This window comes from Chrysochloris asiatica, unplaced genomic scaffold (genome assembly GCF_000296735.1).
Source record: "Chrysochloris asiatica unplaced genomic scaffold, ChrAsi1.0 scaffold00018, whole genome shotgun sequence".
Lineage (NCBI taxonomy): Eukaryota > Metazoa > Chordata > Mammalia > Afrosoricida > Chrysochloridae > Chrysochloris > Chrysochloris asiatica.
Window position 1 is genome coordinate 12027183 of NW_006408536.1, and position 18671 is coordinate 12045853.

The window sequence follows — 18671 nt, forward strand, 5'->3', positions numbered from 1 at the left end:
GTCTTCAGTCTTTTGTGTCTAATGCATCAAATCTGTTCTTGGGTTGATCTCTAAATTCAGGTGTGATATGTTCAAGGTCATATTTGACTTTCATGGACTTGTCTGAATTTTCTTCAGCTTCAGCCTGAACTTGCATATGAGAAATTGATAGTCTTTTCCACCATCTCTTTCCACAGATGTAGTCAATTTGATTTCTATGTATTCCATATGGTGAGGTCCACGTGTATACTCATCTTTTATGTTGTTTAAAAAAAGTCATTGGTCTTACAAAATTCTATCATGCAATCTCCAGTATTGTTTCTGTTACCAAGGCCATAGTTTCCAACTGCTGATCCTTTCTCTTTGTTTCCAACTTTTGCATTCCAATCGCCAGTAACTATCAATACATCTTGATTGCATGTTTGATCAATTTCAGACTGAAGAAGCTGATAGAAGTCTTCAGTTTCATCATCACTAACTTTAGTAGTTAGTGTGTAAATCTGATTAATAGCTGTATTAACTGGTCTTTCTTATAGGCATATGGATATTATCCTATCATAGACGGTATTGTACTTCAAGACAGATCTTGCTATGTTTTTTTGATGATAAATTGTAACACCATTCCTCTTCAGTTTATCATTCCCACCATAGTAAACTATGTGGTTGTCAGATTCAAAATGGCCAATACCAGTCCATTTCCGCTCACTAATGCCTAGGCTATGGATGTTTATCCGTTCCATTTCAGTTTTGACAATTTCCAATTTTCCTAGATTCATATTTCATGCATTCTATGTTCCAATTATTAATAGATGCTTACAACTGTTTCTCTTCATTTTGAGTTTTGCCCTATCAGCAAAGGAAGGTCCAGAAGGCTTTACTCCATTTGGTCATCAGTCAATTCCACTTTGAGGAGGCAGATCTTCCCCTCATATTTGAGCTCCTTCCAACCTGAGGCATGCATCTTCTGGCACTGTATTTGACAATATTCTGGTGCTCTTTGTCATGTTTTAATATTCAAAATTCTGGGGCTATCTGACAATATTCCACTGTTATTCATAAGGCTTTCAGTGACAAAATATTTGAAGTAGTCAGTCTCTCCTTCCTATTCTTTCTTAGTCTGGAAGATCAGCTGAAACCTGTCTACCATGGGCGGCCTTGCTGGTATTTAAAATACCAGAGGTATAGTTTCCAGAATCACAGCAACATGCAAGACACCAGAGGCTGACAAACTGACAGACAAATGTCCAGAGACCATCCAAGAGTCCCAAGTCCAAAAATACACATTTTTTACATAAAGTACTTGTCTACTATAACCATGGAATCCTGGTGTGGCACTGCAGAATAATGCATTGGACTGCAAGGCCAGTTTGAGCCACAAGGTGGGCAGTTCAAACCTACCAGCTGCTCCTCAGAAACCCCATACAGGGTCACGATGAGTCAGAATGGACTCACTGGCAGTTAACAACAAACATCAAGTAATTAAAATGGTGCTTCAACATAAGGAAGATAGGAGAGGAGGAGGAGTAAAAGGGGGGAAAGTGTAAATGAGTATAGAAGCAGTGATGAAATGAATCATGATGCTTATTGAAACATATTATACAGCTATTAAAAATAAGGGTAATAAGATTATGGTGTTTGTTGCTGTTGTTAAGTGCTGTCGAGTCGATTCCAACCCATAGCGACCCTGTACAGGGTTTCCAAAGAGCAGCAGAACAGCTGGTGAGATTGAACCAGCGACCTTGCAGTTCAAATGACTTTGCAGTCTGACTCATTAGCCCACAGCGCCACACCAGGATTCCAAGACTATGTATGGTAGGCAATGATAAAACACTATTAAAAATAAATATTAGTATACAAAGTGATATAAAAGCATCAGTTACAGGTACGCACAATTACTGTAGAGAAAAAGGCAAAGTACCACACTATAGTGAAAGTACCCGTTATGTGTACATTATGTGCTGGTATACCAATAGTATGGGTGCTTTTTCATTCTGTTTATCTGGTTCCCAAGGTTTCAAAGTGTGTGACAATACTTTGATAACTTCAAACATTTCAATAGGTCCTTGAGGGGGAAAAAAAATCTGAAAGCCAGTAATCATTTGGAAAATTCTGCTTGTTGTGCAAACAGCAGCAAGAATGAATGCGGCATGAATATTTTAAAACTACTTGCAATCTTCCAAACAAAATGGTTTAAATTCTACAAGGGACAATTATTGGCTCAAAAGCCTCTTGTCCTTTCAGTTACTGGTGAAAATTCAGGTCAAGCTGATAATGACTTTCAATCAATTCTATCTCTAGACTTTTCAATTGAGTGACCTTTGGGGAACTAATTGGGCTGTTCATTTCCTAGGAACAGCTGTCCGTATCATAAAATTCAGGGAATGTGGATTTCTCTTCTTGGAAATCCTATCCTAGATGCTAATCACTAACTACCACAAACTAATCAATAAAGCTATTATTACTAAAGGTGGGGAACATCAAAGAAATACAGACCAAGGAGATGTGTTCAGCTTCTCGGTAGGATGAATAACTACAGGTTTGTAAGCCACGACATATGCCAATAGGATGCATAGATTCTAGATAGCCTTTCTAAAATCCATTAAATCCATTTAAAGATACTCAGAGATATAGTCAAGTATCTATCAGAAAGATTTTAAGTTAAGCACCTGAATAATTTTATGAACACTTAATGAAATCCAGAATTTCTATCTATAATTTTCCTTTAAGCAACAAAATGCAGGATCACTGCTTTCACAGATAGCTTTGTCCATAAGTAATATGTGTGTATAATTACAAATATAGGGTGATGCTCAAATTTATTGTGGTTGTTGTAAAGTTCCATCGAGTTGATTCCGACTCATAGCCACTCTGTATAGGGTTTCAGAGGAGCAGCTGATGAGCTTGAACCACCTACCTTTGCAGTCCAGCGCTCTAGCCTGCAGCACCACACATATATGGTACATTGTGGAATACATAGTTCCCACAGGCAGCCATGGAAGAGGGACTGAGGAAGCGCCAGACAGCCAACACATCAGCATTGGAACCAGATGCCCTGTCTCCATCTTGGTGGGAGGTGTGGGGAGGAAGAGGAGGAGTCTGCTCTGACCAATAGAACACTCAAGATGGAAGCCGGCATGTGTGAGTTACTGAAGTTTGGCTGGAAGGTTAATGAACACAAGAACAACCCCCTTCCAGTGTCCACTCTTGGCTCTCCTGGGTCATGGAGGCCAGGGACAATACTTGTTTAGGGGCTTTGTTTTGTTTTACCAAATAGTACAGAATTATTTAAATATTTTCACAACCTGCTTTTATGATACAGTCCATCTGTTCTTACATAGTGGAGCGGTAGTTATAAAGAAACATAAATACATATTATACACACAGACACACACACGAGTGTTTCACTAGTCAGAAGCAAATCAAAACCCACCCCAGAAAATATGGTGTGAGATCACATAATAGCCATCTACCTCTATGAAGGTAAATCAAAAAATCTTGCTACTATAGTTCTACTACATACCTGCACAGGTTTATTTCAAGCAAAGTATGTTTTGTGTATAGACAAGTTCTCTCAATAATGGTGTTCTTGGAGTCAATTCTGAGTCATAAAGACCCTGCATAGAGTACCCAAGGCTGTAAATCTTTACAGGAGCGCCTGGTGGACTCAAACTGCTGGCCTTGCAGTTAGCAGCCCAATGCATAACCACTACACTACCAGGGTTCCTTCTCAATAATACACTTGCCTTCAAAACAAAAAGGTCCAATCAAAACACTGATTTTGGAGGGATCTGCTGGGCCAGAGAAATTCAAGGCAGACAAGTCCACTCAAAAGGTAATGACAACTGTTTTGGGGGGATCTAAAGGAGTAATCTTGATAGATTTTCTTGAAGGACACAGGGGAGTCACAGAGGCTTATTAGAAAGAATTTTTTAAGAAAATGGAAAACTGCACTGGTGAGAAAAAGGTCAGAAATTTTCACTCAGGAATTGTTTTCCATCACGATTCTTTGAGGCTAGCAAGGGCTGTGAGAATTTCGTTGGCCAACCTTACCTCATCCACCCTACAGTCCTGATCTTGCGCCTTCGGACTTTTTTTTTTTTTCCTCAAAACTTAAAGAATTGAAAATGAACATAATTTGAGTCCCTTGAGCATGCCAAAACTGCTATTTTGCCTTGGTATAAATTGAAGAGTGCAGAATTCTTCAGGGCAAGGTTAGAGAGGTGGAAACACTGCCTTCAGAGCTGTATAAACCGAGATGGGGGAGATGTAATTGCTTCATATTTTGATATTTTTGTTTAATAAAGGTTTCTATGATTTTATAGCAACATGTTTTGACGTACCCTCATACATATATATCTGTGCATATACGCAAGTGAAAGGAACCCTGGTGGCACTGTGGTTTACGTGTTGGGTTACTAACCCCAAGGCTGGTGGTTCAAACCCATCAGTCACTCCAAGGGAGACAGATGAAGCTGTCTGTTCTGTAAGGATTAAAGTCTCGGAAACTTGGAGCCAGCCACTCTCCTCTGTTCTACAGTGTTGCTCTGAGTCAGAATCAATTCGATGGCATTGGGTATGTGTATGGATGTGTGTCTCACTTACCAAAAACATTGAGGTTCTTCTTGTAAAAAATCACATACATCCAATTCTCCTAAGTAAATGGGGACCAGTTATGATTCTAACTTTAGCCCCTACTGCAATTCTCCACTGGTTTCACAAGGATTTAAGTACCTAATTGTGTTGGCCATTTACTATGCTACATGCTCATCCTTTGACTCTGTTCTCCAAAGCTGCTGCTGGAAACCTGAAACTACGTTACCCACTGTCAGTTGGCTTCGTGCCAAGTCCCACTGGGGGGGGGAAAGAGAAGAAAAAGTATTTTGTGGTATTCACCTTCCGGCCTTCTTCCCCTCCCCCCACTCTTCTTGCCCCTCTTCCTTTTCTTTCTCTCTCTCTCTCCCTCCCTCTCTACCTCCTTTGGTTGTTCTGACATGAACTGGCAGAATGTCCAGGCCCTCCTCCTCAGTGCCACCTCTGGAGTGGCAGTCCTTCAGCTGCTCTTCTAAATGGGCACAAGGGTACGAGCTACTTCCTGAAGTGATTATTGCTAGCTGACCTGTCCCTCCCCCTTTTTGCCTTCCAACCTATTTCCTATACTAAATCCCCTCTGTTTGAAATACCCAGTGTGGTTTTTGTTTTCCTAATTGATACAACAATCTTTCCAAAATGGACATACATTTACTCTGGGGTCTATGTCCATCAGGGATTCATAATACTAGAACATTTTATGAGGCTGACTAGAAAATGTACTGGTGACTACCTTTTTAGGCTAACTGGTGGGCTTTCCTGCATGCTGCTGTGATTCTTCATAAAGAAATATTATTTTCTCCTTACTCCTTCCAGAAACTACAGAGGATTGCTGTTCAGAGAGCCTTTGCTGGGTAGCTCAGTTTACACTGTCATCTTCAGAAGGGCGAGGAGAGAATCGCGAATTCTTGTTTACATTCTTTTTCATTTGCTCTTGCCTCCAACGTAAACCCAACTTCAGTTTTCAACCTTTCTCCTTGACCTTCAACTGATCCATTACCTAATCTCGATCCTCCTTGGTTTTGTGCCTGACAAATCATATCTTCACCTGTTGTCAAGTGTGGTATGAGGTTTTTCATTTGTAACAGTCTCTCATGCTCAGAGTTAGAATTGCCAGAAATTTCTCATAGGTCCTATAGTAGACCTTATCGACGTGTTTCTTAAAACGGACAATGCCGTCCCCTAGTGTTGTACCAGTGGTCCTTGAGTTGTTTTGCTGTTAATCTCTGGAGCAGTATTTCTATCACATCAAGTATCCTGTATCTATTCTCCACTGGGAAAATAATTTTCTCGATCTGTTTCTGAACACTAACGTATTTTTATTTTGTGTATTTGGATTTTTTTCACCATCTGTTTTTTAAACTGCTAGAAACTCTTGGGTGTAGTTGTGTCTACTTTGTCAATGAGTCACATGAAAGCCATTGCTTTATAAAATACTTCAAAATCTTGGTGTCTAATGGCTTCAGTGCAGGCTCTGGAGAAACAAGGATGCATACTCAACACTGCATCTTATTTGGCATCTGGTTTCTTTTTATAAAAGACTGTAGATTCTGTGGGCCCTTACACTTTGGGCACCCAGTTTAGACAGAAGCAAGCAGCCAACAAAACTTGATCAAGGAAATATTGTGAATGAACCCCAGCTGCACCTTATTTGAATAAACCTTGGGATTGTACCATCTGTAAAGTCTTTTAAATAGATTTGAGGGACCTAGATACTGTGTGAGTTAATTCATAATCACTTTTCCAAACAGAATAATCAACCATCGTAAGTGCAGATGGAGTGTCATAGCTGACACCTATATTGTGCTTACTGTGTGCCAGTGTCTGTGCTAAACATTTTAAACACGTTAACTCATCTAACTTTCACAGCAGCCTTATAAGGGAGGGATTATTCTCATGACCAATCTACAGATGAGGAAACTGAGTCACAGAGAAGTGACATAACTTACCCTACATAGCTCGCACAGCTAGTAGCGACAACAGAGCTGAATGTAGGTGGTTTGGTTCCAGGGCCCATGTTCATCACCACTATATACCACACTGCCTTCTAAAACTTTCCCTTCTGCATCCTTGGCTTAGAATATTTTCCAATCACACAGAACCCTCCAGGTTATCTTGCTATACTATATGTTCCCTGGGGAGGCTCTTCTTAGCAGCAACAGTTCCCCCTACTGGTCCACAAAGGCATCACTCCCATTTATAGGAAGCCTGGTGTGGCACTGTGGGTTCATGCACTGGACTGCAAAGTCGGTTTGAACCACAAGGTCAGAGATTCAAGCTCACCAGCTGCTCCTTGGAAGCCCTATACAGGGTCGCTATGGGTCAGAACTGACTCGACAGGCACTTAACAACAGCAACTACGACGTCAACTATGCACACCATAAGAGTCCTGGTGCGGCACTGAAGGACAAGTACTGGACTGCTAATCACAAAAGTCAGTTGTTCAAACCCACCAGACACTTCTTGGAAACCCTATACAGGGTCACTATGAGTTGGAACCGACTCAATGGCATTTAACAACAAAACAACAACTATGCACCAGGAGTCCTTGTGTGGCACCACAGGATAAATATTGGAGTTCTAACCCCTAGGTTACGAATCGGGCTGCGAACCTTAAGGTCAGCGGTTCGAAACTACCAGCTGCACCGCAGGAGAAAGATGAGGCTTTCTACTCCCGTAAAGATTTACACCCTCGGAAACCCTATACAGGGTCGCTATGGGTCGGAAACGACTCAATGGCACATAACAACAACAACAACCCCTAGTTTGGTGGTTCAAACCCACAAGATGCTCCCCAGAAACTCTATACAGGGTCACTGTGAGTTGGAACCTACTCAACAGCAACAACTATGCACCAGGCATTCATGATCCTAGGTGCTTTCCCGTTTGTATAATCTCACCTTATTTTACCAACACTAGTAAGACAAGTATTGTATTCTCCAGTCTGAAAGTAACCAAAGGAAACCAAATTGAAGTTAAGTAACTTGCTCAAGGTCAAACAACTAGTAAGTGGAAAAGGCAGAATTCAGACCCAAAGCCTGACTCTTACCCATTTAACAATATGGGCTCCCCTCTTCTCTTGTCCCTTCCCAGCCAGCTTAGTGAAACAACTTCCAGTAATTTTCCAGAACGACTCCTCTGTTCCTCCTGCAAAGCTGCCTGACAAAGACTCCATAAAACGCCATCTCTGCAGGCTGACCTTCTGGAACCCAGGTTCCAGTCCTGGTTCTAAAACCGTGTATGACATTGGACAAATTGCTTAACTTCTGAAAGTTTCTGCCTCCTTTTCTGTGCAATGGGATAACACCATCTACTTCCCAAGACTGGCTGTTTGTGCCTTCGAGTCAGTTCCAACTCATAGTGACCCTATCTATATAGGTTTCCCAAGGTTTTAAATCTTTGCGGGAACAGAAAGTCTCACCTTTCTCCCACGGAGCAGCTGATGGGCTTGAACTACCGACCTTGTGGTTTGAAATCCAGTGCTTATCGTACAGAGCCACGGCACTTCCTTCCCAATTTAAAAGGTTTTAAAAGGTTATGTACATGATGTCTCAAGTGTTCCAGTATCCTTAATTGTCATAATAACAATGTGATTTTCAGCAGCATCAAAGCAGTATGCAGTACAATACTCTGTCTGAGTTTGGGGATACTGTTAAGCATAATTATTTTCTTACATAGCAACTGGATCAATATTTTGGAAGGCCATATCCTGCAGCCCAATGGAAAAACTTACTAATTAGAGCTTTCTCTCACTTTTGAATTGTCTTGTAAAATTCCAGGGCTCATCTACAAAACTTGTATTGCTTTCAGACATGCAACTCGTAGAATCACAGTTCCAGGAAAGAGCTACACCTCAGAATCATAGTTATTTAAAGACTTCCCTAAGACAACTTTTGTCAGAATGAATATCTAAATGAATGGTAACAATGTGGCTTTGGTGAGGAAGAAAATGCCTTTATCAGAATTATTCGTAGGAAAAGAAATAACAGTGGTTATGATGAGATAAGCTTGCAATGAAGAAATCTACTGAAAAATGCAAGCCCCAAAATACTGGAATAAAAGAGAGCTTTTACATTTCTTCCATCACTAGCGTACTGCAACTACATAGTCCAACAAACAATAAATTATGGAGCCATATGTATATGCACTTAATTTGCCAAAACACTTAAAGTTTAATGAAGTTAACTCCCAGATGGCAGATTTATTACTACTCGTTTTATATGAATGAAGCAAATAAAGCTCATTTAACAACAAACATGATGCTTTTGTCATTAGAACATGCCCACTAATTATAAAATACTCAATTTGCTTATTCCTTCCTTTATGAGCAAATTCAATTGAATTCAAGTTCCTTTACTTATGATCCCCACTCTATACATTCTTGCTGCACTTCTTTTACTGTGACTCTTGCTGTCAACCTTGTAATATACCGGCATACTCAGGCTTCTATATGGCCAAGGGATGAATCAAAAACTGGTGCTTTCTGGCACCACCAGGTTTAATGGCTTGAACTTGAGTTTATTGGAAAGGCATGAAGCCAGTAAAATTTGCTGGGTGGGTGGAGGGTAGGGAGGTAGTAAATTGGGCACTTACGGCTTTGAGGTCTTCATTAACATGTGTATCATTCATTATAAACTCAGGATAGCCAACTTTTGCCAAAACAGCTCTTGCCTATAAAAAGTCAAAAGAAAAATGATGTCAGAGTTTCTGAACTTAAATCATTAAGGAGGTACAAATGCAAACTTCATCCCAAAACTCTTTTTAATGAATATCTACTATATGCAAGCCACTGTGAAGGAAGGAAGGAATTTAAGTTAGTACCTGCCCTCAATATACTACAAACGTTTTACGACAAACAAAATCACCATTTAATACAAAATAAATAAAGGTTTTAGTAGCAATAATATTAGTAATATTAGTAATTAATATTAGTATTAATACGAATAGTAGTAATATTGTTAATTAGCCCAAGACCAGAGCAATGACCAATGGCTTTGGTTTAAAGGAGGTGACCAAGTTTTGTCTTAGAGAATGGTTATAGGATTTCAACAGCCTGAGCTAAGAGGAAGGACACGCATTTCAATAGAGGAATCAGCACCGGTAAAGGCAGAGAGACCGGAAGCCGAGAGTCTACTTGGGAGGTGGCAAGTAGTTTGATTTCATTGGACTTACAAAGCACAGGAGGCTGGAGGATAGAACACAATGCAGGAAGACTAGCTTGGGGGCAGATCACAGAGATTCCTGAATGTCATGCTGAAGAGTTGATATTCCATTTTACAGACAACAGTGCTAAATATATTTTTGAAAACAGTAAAAGGAAGATTTAGGAAGCTGTTGAAAGATTATAAGGAGCCCTGGTGGTGCAATGGGTAAGCACTCAACTGCTAACAGAAAGTTTGCCAGTTCAAACCCATCAGTCGCTCCTCATGAGAAAGGTATGGTAGCATGCTTCTGTAAAGATTTACCACCTTGGAAACCCTATGGGACACTTCAGTTCTGTCCTATTGGGTCACTGTGAGTCAGAATCCACTCAAAAGCAGTGGGTCTGCTTTGGGTTTAGGAAGAATATATTTGCAGCATTATGAATGGTCAGGATGCCAGAGAGATGGAAGGAGATCCGGACGAATTGAAGACACACCATAATACCATAATTCACCTTTGGACAGGCAAACGGTCTATTTATTTTCTGTATTTTACAGTATTATCAAGGCACTCTCATAGTGTAGTGGTTATGAGTTGGACTGCTAACCTCAAGGTCAGCAGTTTGAAACTGCCAGCTGTTCCATGGGCGAAAGATGAGGTGTTCTGCTCCCATAAAGATTGACAGCCTCGGAAACCCTGTACAGGATCGTTATGAGTCGGAACCGACTCCACGGCACATAACCACCACCACAGTATATCAGAAAGGGATAAAGAAAACTCACATTAGGATCAAGATTAGTAAATTATGGCCAAAAACCGGACCCCCTCTTTCCTCATTTTGAAAATAAAGTTCGATTAGAACACAGCCACACACGTTCATTTTACATATTATCTAAGCCTGTTTTAAGCAGTTCTGGTGGCACAGTAGCTAAACACTCAGCTGTTAAGCTAAATGTAAGCAGTTCGAATCAACCAGTTGCACCATGGGAGAAAGATATGGCTGTCGGCTTCCATAGATTCCCAGCCTCGGAAACCTACTGGGCCTTTCTATTCTGTCCTCCACAGCCACTATGAGTCAGAATTGACTCGATGACACTGGATTTGATTCTGGTTAAGGCTGCTTTTATACTACAAGGCAGCGGTGAGTCGTTGCCGTAGAAACCCTGTCACCCATAAAGCCTAAAAGATTTACTACCTGGCCCACCCTGAAATGTTTGGCAGCCCACTCTAGACAGGAGTCCTGGTGGCACTGTGGAATAAGCATTAGGCTGCTAACCGCAAGATCGGCAGTTAAACCCATCAGTAGTTCCATGGGGAAAAGATGAGGCAGATGTCTCCCAAAAAGATTTCCTTTCAGAAACCCCAAGGAGTTGTACTGTGCCCTAATAGGGTCACTACTGAGTCGGAATGGACTCAGGGCAATATGAGGGGGTGGTGACTCACATAGAAAGTTGCCTCCCTCACCCCACCCCCTTGGTTTTAGGGTTCACAAAAACAATGGGACACTGTACTCAAAGGGTATGAGACTCCAGGTGGTAGGTTTTGTCTGCTCCGCTGGGCCCTGGGATCCCTTCCTCCCCTCCATGGATCCCTGGCCAATGTCCATAGTCTTTCTGATGAGGCTGTCTTCTCCTGTAAAGATTTACAGTTTTGGAAACCCTGTACTGGGTCCAACAGGGTCGTTATGAATCGGAAGCGACTTGATGGTAGTGGCTAGCACCTGAGACTGTCTTTGGTGGTGTGCCTCAGGGCTACTAGCTTACTGGTACTCAAAAATGGCTAATATCTGGGGGGAGGGGGTTTACCTGCTTTCTACTCCACCCCCCACTTCCTCCCACCACACTCCACCCCCACCCCGCTCCAGGTAGCCCTTAGCCAATGACTGACTAAAGCAGGAATACAAAAACCCAGGTCCTTTGTCAACATCAGGATACACTCCTGGGTCTGATTGGCACTCCCGAGTTGCCCAAGGGATCAGGCTGAGTCTTAGCCTTGGCCCTGAACTCACACCCTTTATTGGCTCTTGCCCTTTCCCTGCCTCGCTCCCATGATCACCTTGCCTGTTTCTCTTAGAGCACTTCCTTTAAATCACTAGCACACAATTCCTCATCTCCGGACCTGCTTCCAGAAGAGACCCAATATAAGACACCCAGGAAGCTCTAACACTGTTGGTTTCATTTCAACAAAGGAGCAAAGCAAAACTAGTGCCCTTTGCTCTTGGTAATGATTTTTCTCCTTTAGTCCCTTTCGATTTTCCTCACTCAAGAAATAAATGGAATGAGATAGTGCATTTTCCTTAGCTTCTTTAAGATCATTCAAATATTAAATATCAGCTGAAAGTTGAAACTCATGACTCAGAGAGGATTTTCCAAGAGTCATAACCCAGATAGCAGATAACTAGAGGCTCCAACTCTCCTCCCACCACCAAACAACACTTCATATGTCCATGTTACCTTGGTCCAAGACTGTTCTCTTATTCCCTTCATTGTTTTTAATTCCTTGCTGCATTTTATCAGCTCACCACAAGTCATGTGCATAACTATAGCAAAAACAGAGCTTCAGAGAGTTTCCCCCCAAAAAGAAAGAAATGTAAGAGCTGAGTCATCCACAACCATTTTCTAAACTCTGATCTTTCCAGAGCATGCTGATGAATTATGCATTGTTTTCCAAGTCTCCTTCTCTGGGCGCCCCCTCCCCCTTGCATTATGGAGTTTCGCAAAATATATTACCTTCTACACTCTATGTGGAGTCCTGGTGTGGCGCTGTGGGTTAATGCACCAGACTGCAAAGCCGTTTGAACTGCAAGGTCGGCGGTTCAAGCTCACCAGCTGCTTCTTGGAAACCCTATACAGGGTCACTATGGGTCAGAACCAACTTGACGGCACTTCACAACAACAACACTCTATGCGCAGGCCACTGAATCCTTTATTATTTATTTAACATCATCATGTCTTAAAGGAAACCAGAACAGAGAAACAAAGAATCCCTATTCACTTCTCAAGGGAACAGAGATCAAAGATGATAATAATACTAGTAGGCACACTGCCAGCATGGTACTAGAGTGCTCTTCTTCCCAAAACTTGGTGTGTACATATTCCTCTATTCAAACTCCGGTTTGCCCTCTGTTTGTCATAGAGGCTGCTATCAATCCCACATCATCCTGCCTTACCCAATCTACATTCTTTTCTGAGAAGCATGAGAACTCTATCTCCCCAAATTCCCTGGGGGCACAACTCCAGGTTGGTGTTGTTTGGTGCCGTCTAGTCCATTTACACTCGTGCACCCCTATGTACAACAGAGTCCATTGCTGCTGCCACCACTGTGTCAATCCATCTTGTTGGGGGGGGCGGGTGTCTTCCTCTTTTTCGCTGTTCCTCCACTTTACCGAGCATGATGTCCTTCTCCAGGGACTAGTCCATCCTGATAGTATGCCCAAAGCATGAGACACAGTCTCGCCATCCTGGTTTCTAGGGAGCATTCTGACTGTGTTTCTTCCAGCACAGATTTGTTTGTTCTTCTGGCAGTCCATGGTACTTTGAATATTCTTCTACAACACTATAATTCAAATGCATTGATTCTTCTATGGTCTACCTTATACAGTGTCCAACTTTCACAAGCATATGAGGCATGGGTCATGTATACCTTCGTCCTCAAACTGATATCTTTGCTCTTTAACACTTTAAAGAGGTATTGCACAGATTTACCTAATAAGTCCTTTAATTTCTTGACTGCTGCTTCCATTACTGTTGTTTGTGGATCTAAACAAAATGAAGTTTTTGACAATTTCAATCTTTTGTCTGTTTATCATAATGTTATTTTTATTGGTCCAGTGGTGAGGATGCTTATTGTATTTAAATTGAGGTGCAATCCATACAGAAGGTTGTAGTCTTTGAACTTTACCAGTAAGTATTCTTAAGTCCTCTTCACTATCAGCAACCAAGGTTGTATCATCTGCATATCACAGGTTCTTAATGAGTCTTCCTCCAATCCTGATGCCATGGTCTTCTTCATATAATCCAGCTTCTTGGATTATTTGTTCAGCATACAGATTGAGTTAAGTATGGTGAAAAGCTACAACCCCGCTGGCTTTGCCTGCAGCTTCCATGCATCCTGAGACTAGCCCTTCAGTGGAGATCATTGGCAGCCTCTGCCCTTCACTCCCAGCCTCCCAATGGTTGTCTAAGCCTCCAAGTCTCTGCATTAGAACTCTTCTTGCTTGCTATACTTACAAGGACATTGACTCTCCTGAAGGAATACTGACTGATATACCTCTTTGGGGAAAATAATGATCACATCACTTTTTAACTTTTTTAGAATGGAAAAACTGAGGCATCAAGTAACTGCTTGGCTAATTGAAGGGCAAATTATTAATGAGGCAGGTCTGAAATCAATTATCCCAGTGATTAGAGGGGCAATAAAGTAAGACAATTCTGATTGCAAATACTGAAAGAGCAGTGTAACATATACATCAGGGGGCTTCAAAAGGTTCCCAGATAAATGGAATTAAAAGATATATAATTTCCCCAAGAACTCTTTGAAGCCCCCTGGTGCCATTATGCTGTCATTATGGTGACTATATACTGCAACAAATATTTCCTAGGCTGCTTGTGGCTGATTGAAAACTCCAATGTTATCTATATATAGCCAGAACATATGGCTCCATCCTTTATTCATACAGACACTCAATGAGGGGCTGCAGCTGACAACTGGACCTCTTTCCTGCAGTCCAGCCCACGTACAAGTAGATGACTCAGTGGTCACCTCTGTGACTTCAAGCAAAGCACTTCAACTTTCTGAGGCAAACTCTGCCCATTGTCTCCCCAGTATCCAGCCTACCTTTCTTCTGTTAGGGCCTTGATTCTGCTCAGGAATGACAGCAGTTCCAACAAAAAAACTAGTTGCACTGCACAGTCTTCTTTGCAGCTAGAATTGGTCATGGGATGAGATTTTAACCAATGAAATACAATTAAAAGTCCTTGTGGTACTTCCAAGACTCTTTGTTAAAAGAAGGCAGATTCTATTGGCATGTGTTTTCTGTCTTAAGCCCAGAGTTTCTTCACTTCAGAACTAATGACATTTTGGACCAGATGACTCCTTGCTGTGGAGGTTGTCCTGTAGATTATAAAATGTTTTAGAAGTATTTTTTTTTTTTACTTTTACCCACTGAATGTCAGTAGCAACCCACCCCAGTTGTGACAACCAAAAATGTCTCCAGATATTGCCAAGTATCTCCTGGAAGCAAAACTGCCTGAATGAGAATCGCTGGTTTAATCTTTCATCTTCCTTCTTGCCTGGAATGTTGATGTCATGCTGGAGGTAGAGCAGCCATCTTGTAACTATAAGGCAACAAAACACGAGGAAGAATACCACATGCTAAAGATGACAGAATGAAAAGCATCTGGAGCCCACCATTGGTTCCCTTTCCCTTCCATGATAGCTAAAAGTACATGAACCCTTTATTTGTTTGATGCATCGAATGCCATGTTTTCCATCACTTGTAGCTGAATATAATCCTAATCTAGTATCTCTCCAGCAGATGAAATTTGAGGTGGCGGAGGAGGGTGGATATTTACTTCATATGGCTCTCTGTGAGGATTCAGAAAGACACAGCATGTAAAACTCTATTTTAGTACCTGGTCCATGAAACCAAAACCACTCATTGTCATTAAGTTGATTCCACCTCATAGGAACCCTATAAGGATCATCAGAGTCCCTACCTCGTTCACAGTTTGTAATAAATAAGTGGTAGTAGTAGACACATGAAGGAAGTAGAAACACGATCTCACAGAGCTTGGAGTAACTATTGTTTGGAGTAACCTTTCGTGGGTCTTTCGAGGGGGGTTAGGTTCAATTACACTCCTAATCAAACACCTGAATCCTCTGGAATAATATCACTCTCTTTGCCATATTCCCTATCTCAGGGTGCCACACTTGAGGTGTTGTGAGAAGACAGCTGCTGAAGCACCCCTTTGATGAATGGGAAGGCAAATGTGTCTATGAGATTCTTGAAGCATGATACAGGATTTCCTGAGCAAAGCCAGATTCTGAACATGAGCCAGGAGAATCCAGGCTAGTCATACTCCTGAAAAGTTGGACTCTTTTGAAATCAGTTATTTGCACACTTTTGAAAATGGACACAAGAAAAATTACCAAAGTTAACTGCTGTTGTTAAGTACCGTCGAGTCAGTTCCAATCCATAGCGACCCTATATAGGGTTTCCAAGGAGCAGCTAGTGAGCTTGAACCACTGACCTTGTGGATCAAGCCGACTTTGCAGTTCAGCACATTAGCCCACAGTGCCACACCAGGACTCCAAGTTAATTGTAGGAGAGAGAAAAGAGAAAGGTTACCTTGAGCATTGGCTATCTGAGATTCTGCCTTCCCCTCTTTGTCTTTCCTGCCCATCTTCCCTTCCTGTCACCTAACAGGCCCTGGGTCTTTATACCACTTGCTCTCTGCTTATACACGCATTGGCCCTTCCTTGACACTATACCATACTCCAAAGTTGTCGCGCCTTTTATTACTCATCCATTAAAACTACTATTCCCTAAAGGCAACTAATCCATTAGCTGTCATTGGGGCTTCAAACTAAGTCGTAACAAAATGTGAATAACTTCTTGTTGTTTTTAGGTACTGTCCAGTTGGTTCACCACGTCTCACCATCCTGACTTCTAAAGGAGCATTCTGGCTATACTTCTTCCTACACAGATTTGTTTGTTCTTCTGGCAGTCCATGGTAATTGTAACATTCTTCTCCAACACCAGAACTCAAATACATCGATTATTCAATGGTCTTCCTTATTCATTGTCCAACTTTCACATGCATAGCAGACAACTGAAAATACTGTGGTTTGGGTCAAGTGCAGATTTACCTAATGCAATACTTCTTGATTTCCTGACTGCTGCTTCCATAAGGGTTGACTGTGTGTCCAATCAGAATGACATCTTTGACAACTTCGATATTTTCTCCATTTATCATGAGGTCATTTACTGGTCCAGTGGTGAGGATTTTTTGTTTTCTTTACATTGAGGTGCAAACCATACAGAAGACTATCTTTAATCTCCATCAGTTAGTATATTAAATTCTCTCCATTTTCAGCAAGCAAGATTGTATCTATCGTCTGCGTATCACAGGTGGTTAATGAGTCTTTCCTCCAATCCTGATGCCACGTTCTTCTTTTTGTTAACAGTATTTATCTCTATGCACTTTATTTTTTTCTCTCCCACCCTGTACCCCACCTACCCTGTAACCATTATAGAATGTTTCATTTATCAGGAAAATCTTTTCTTAACTTTTTACCACAGTGGTCTTTCATGACTGCCTTCATTTCACTCGGCATACTATTCTCCAGGATCATCCATATTGTGAGGTAGTTTCCATATTCTTCGTTATTCTCCAACGGTGCATAATATTCTATTGTGCTTATGTATCAAAGTTTAACTATTCTTCTGTTGATGGGCATTTGGGCTGTCTCCCATCTGTTTGCTATTGTGAACAATGCTGTAATGAACATGGGTGTGCATTGATCTAGTCCTGATACTGCTCTTATTTCTTAAAGATATCTATTCAAGTAGAGAGATTGCTGGGTCATACGGTATTTCTATTTCCAACTTTTTGAGTTTAAGTGTCACACCGTTTTCAACCAACAGTGGTTATACCATTTTACAGTCCTACTAGCAGTTTACAAGGGTCTCGATCTTTCCACACCCTCTCCAGCATGTTTTCTGGTTTGGGGAACTTTGCTGTTAATGCTGGAGTAAAATGGTATCTAATTGTTGTTTTGATTGACATCTCTCAAGTGCTAGGGCGCTGCTGTGGGTTAATGCGCCAGATTGCAAAGCTGTTTGAACTGCAAAGTCGGCAGTTCAAGCTCACCAACCACTCCTCGGAAACCCTATGGGTCACTATGGATCGGAACTGACTCAATGGCACTTAACAACAACAATGGCTAATGATTGTGAGCATTTCTTCTTGTGTTTATTGGCTGCCTAAAGGTCTTCTTTGATCAAGTATCTGTTCATATCATCTGCCTATTTTTAAATTGGATTATTTGTCATCTTCTTTTTGAGGTGATGAAGTGTTCTATAAATTTTGGAGAGTAGTCCTTTGCCTGATATGTCATTGCCAAGCATGTTTTCCCAGTCTGTGGGTTCTCTTTTTACTCTTTTGGTGAAATCCTTTGATGCACATAAGTACCTAATTTTTAGGAGGTCCTAGCCACCAGTATTTTAAATACCAGCAGGTTCACCCATGGTGGACAGGTTTCAGATGAGCTTCCAGACGAAGACAGACTACGAAGAAGGAGTGACAAACTACTCCGGAATACTTAGTCCCTGAAAACCTTATGAATAGCAGAGAAACACTGTCAGATATAGTGCTGGAAAACAGTAGTGAGGTTGGCCCAGGATCGGGCAGTGTTTCATTCTGCTGTGCATAAGGTCGTTATGAGTCGGTACCGACTCGATGACACCTAACAACAGTCATCTATTTGGACTTCTGTTTGTATTTTCATTTATATTTGATAGTGTATTTATGCCATGTATCAGAGTTCTTAAGTTTGTCCCTACTTTTTCATTGATGACCTTTATAGTTCTAGGCTTTCCATTTAGGTCTTTAATCCACTTTGAGGTCATTTTTGTATATGGTGTGAGATATGGGTCTTGTTTCGTTTTTTCTGCAAATGGATTTCCAATTTTGCCAATATCATTTGTTGAAGAGACTATCTTTTCCCCAGTTAATGCATTTTGGCCCTTTGTCGAAAATCAACTAGACAGCTTTACTTTGGGGTTCTCACTTCTGTTCCATTGATCTCTGTGTTCTGACTATTGTGGCTGTATTGTAGGTTTTGAGATCAGGAAGTGAGAGACCTCCTAATTTGTTTCATTTTTTAATAATGTTTTGCTTATCTAGGGACTCTCCTTTTCATATGAAGTTAGTGATTACTTTTTTCCATTTCCTTTAAGA

The 18671-nt window shown here is 41.2% G+C and overlaps 1 protein-coding gene across 1 annotated transcript in view; it reads right to left on the reverse strand.

The window, feature by feature from the left end:
• The window catches only part of PHEX (phosphate regulating endopeptidase homolog, X-linked), a 253359-nt gene that overhangs the window by 87908 nt on the left and 146780 nt on the right, over nucleotides 1–18671 (reverse strand). The window contains exon 13 of the mRNA XM_006835574.1: nucleotides 9160–9237. Coding sequence (XP_006835637.1) covers nucleotides 9160–9237 — 78 coding nt within the window. The remainder of the gene's footprint in view (nucleotides 1–9159; nucleotides 9238–18671) is intronic.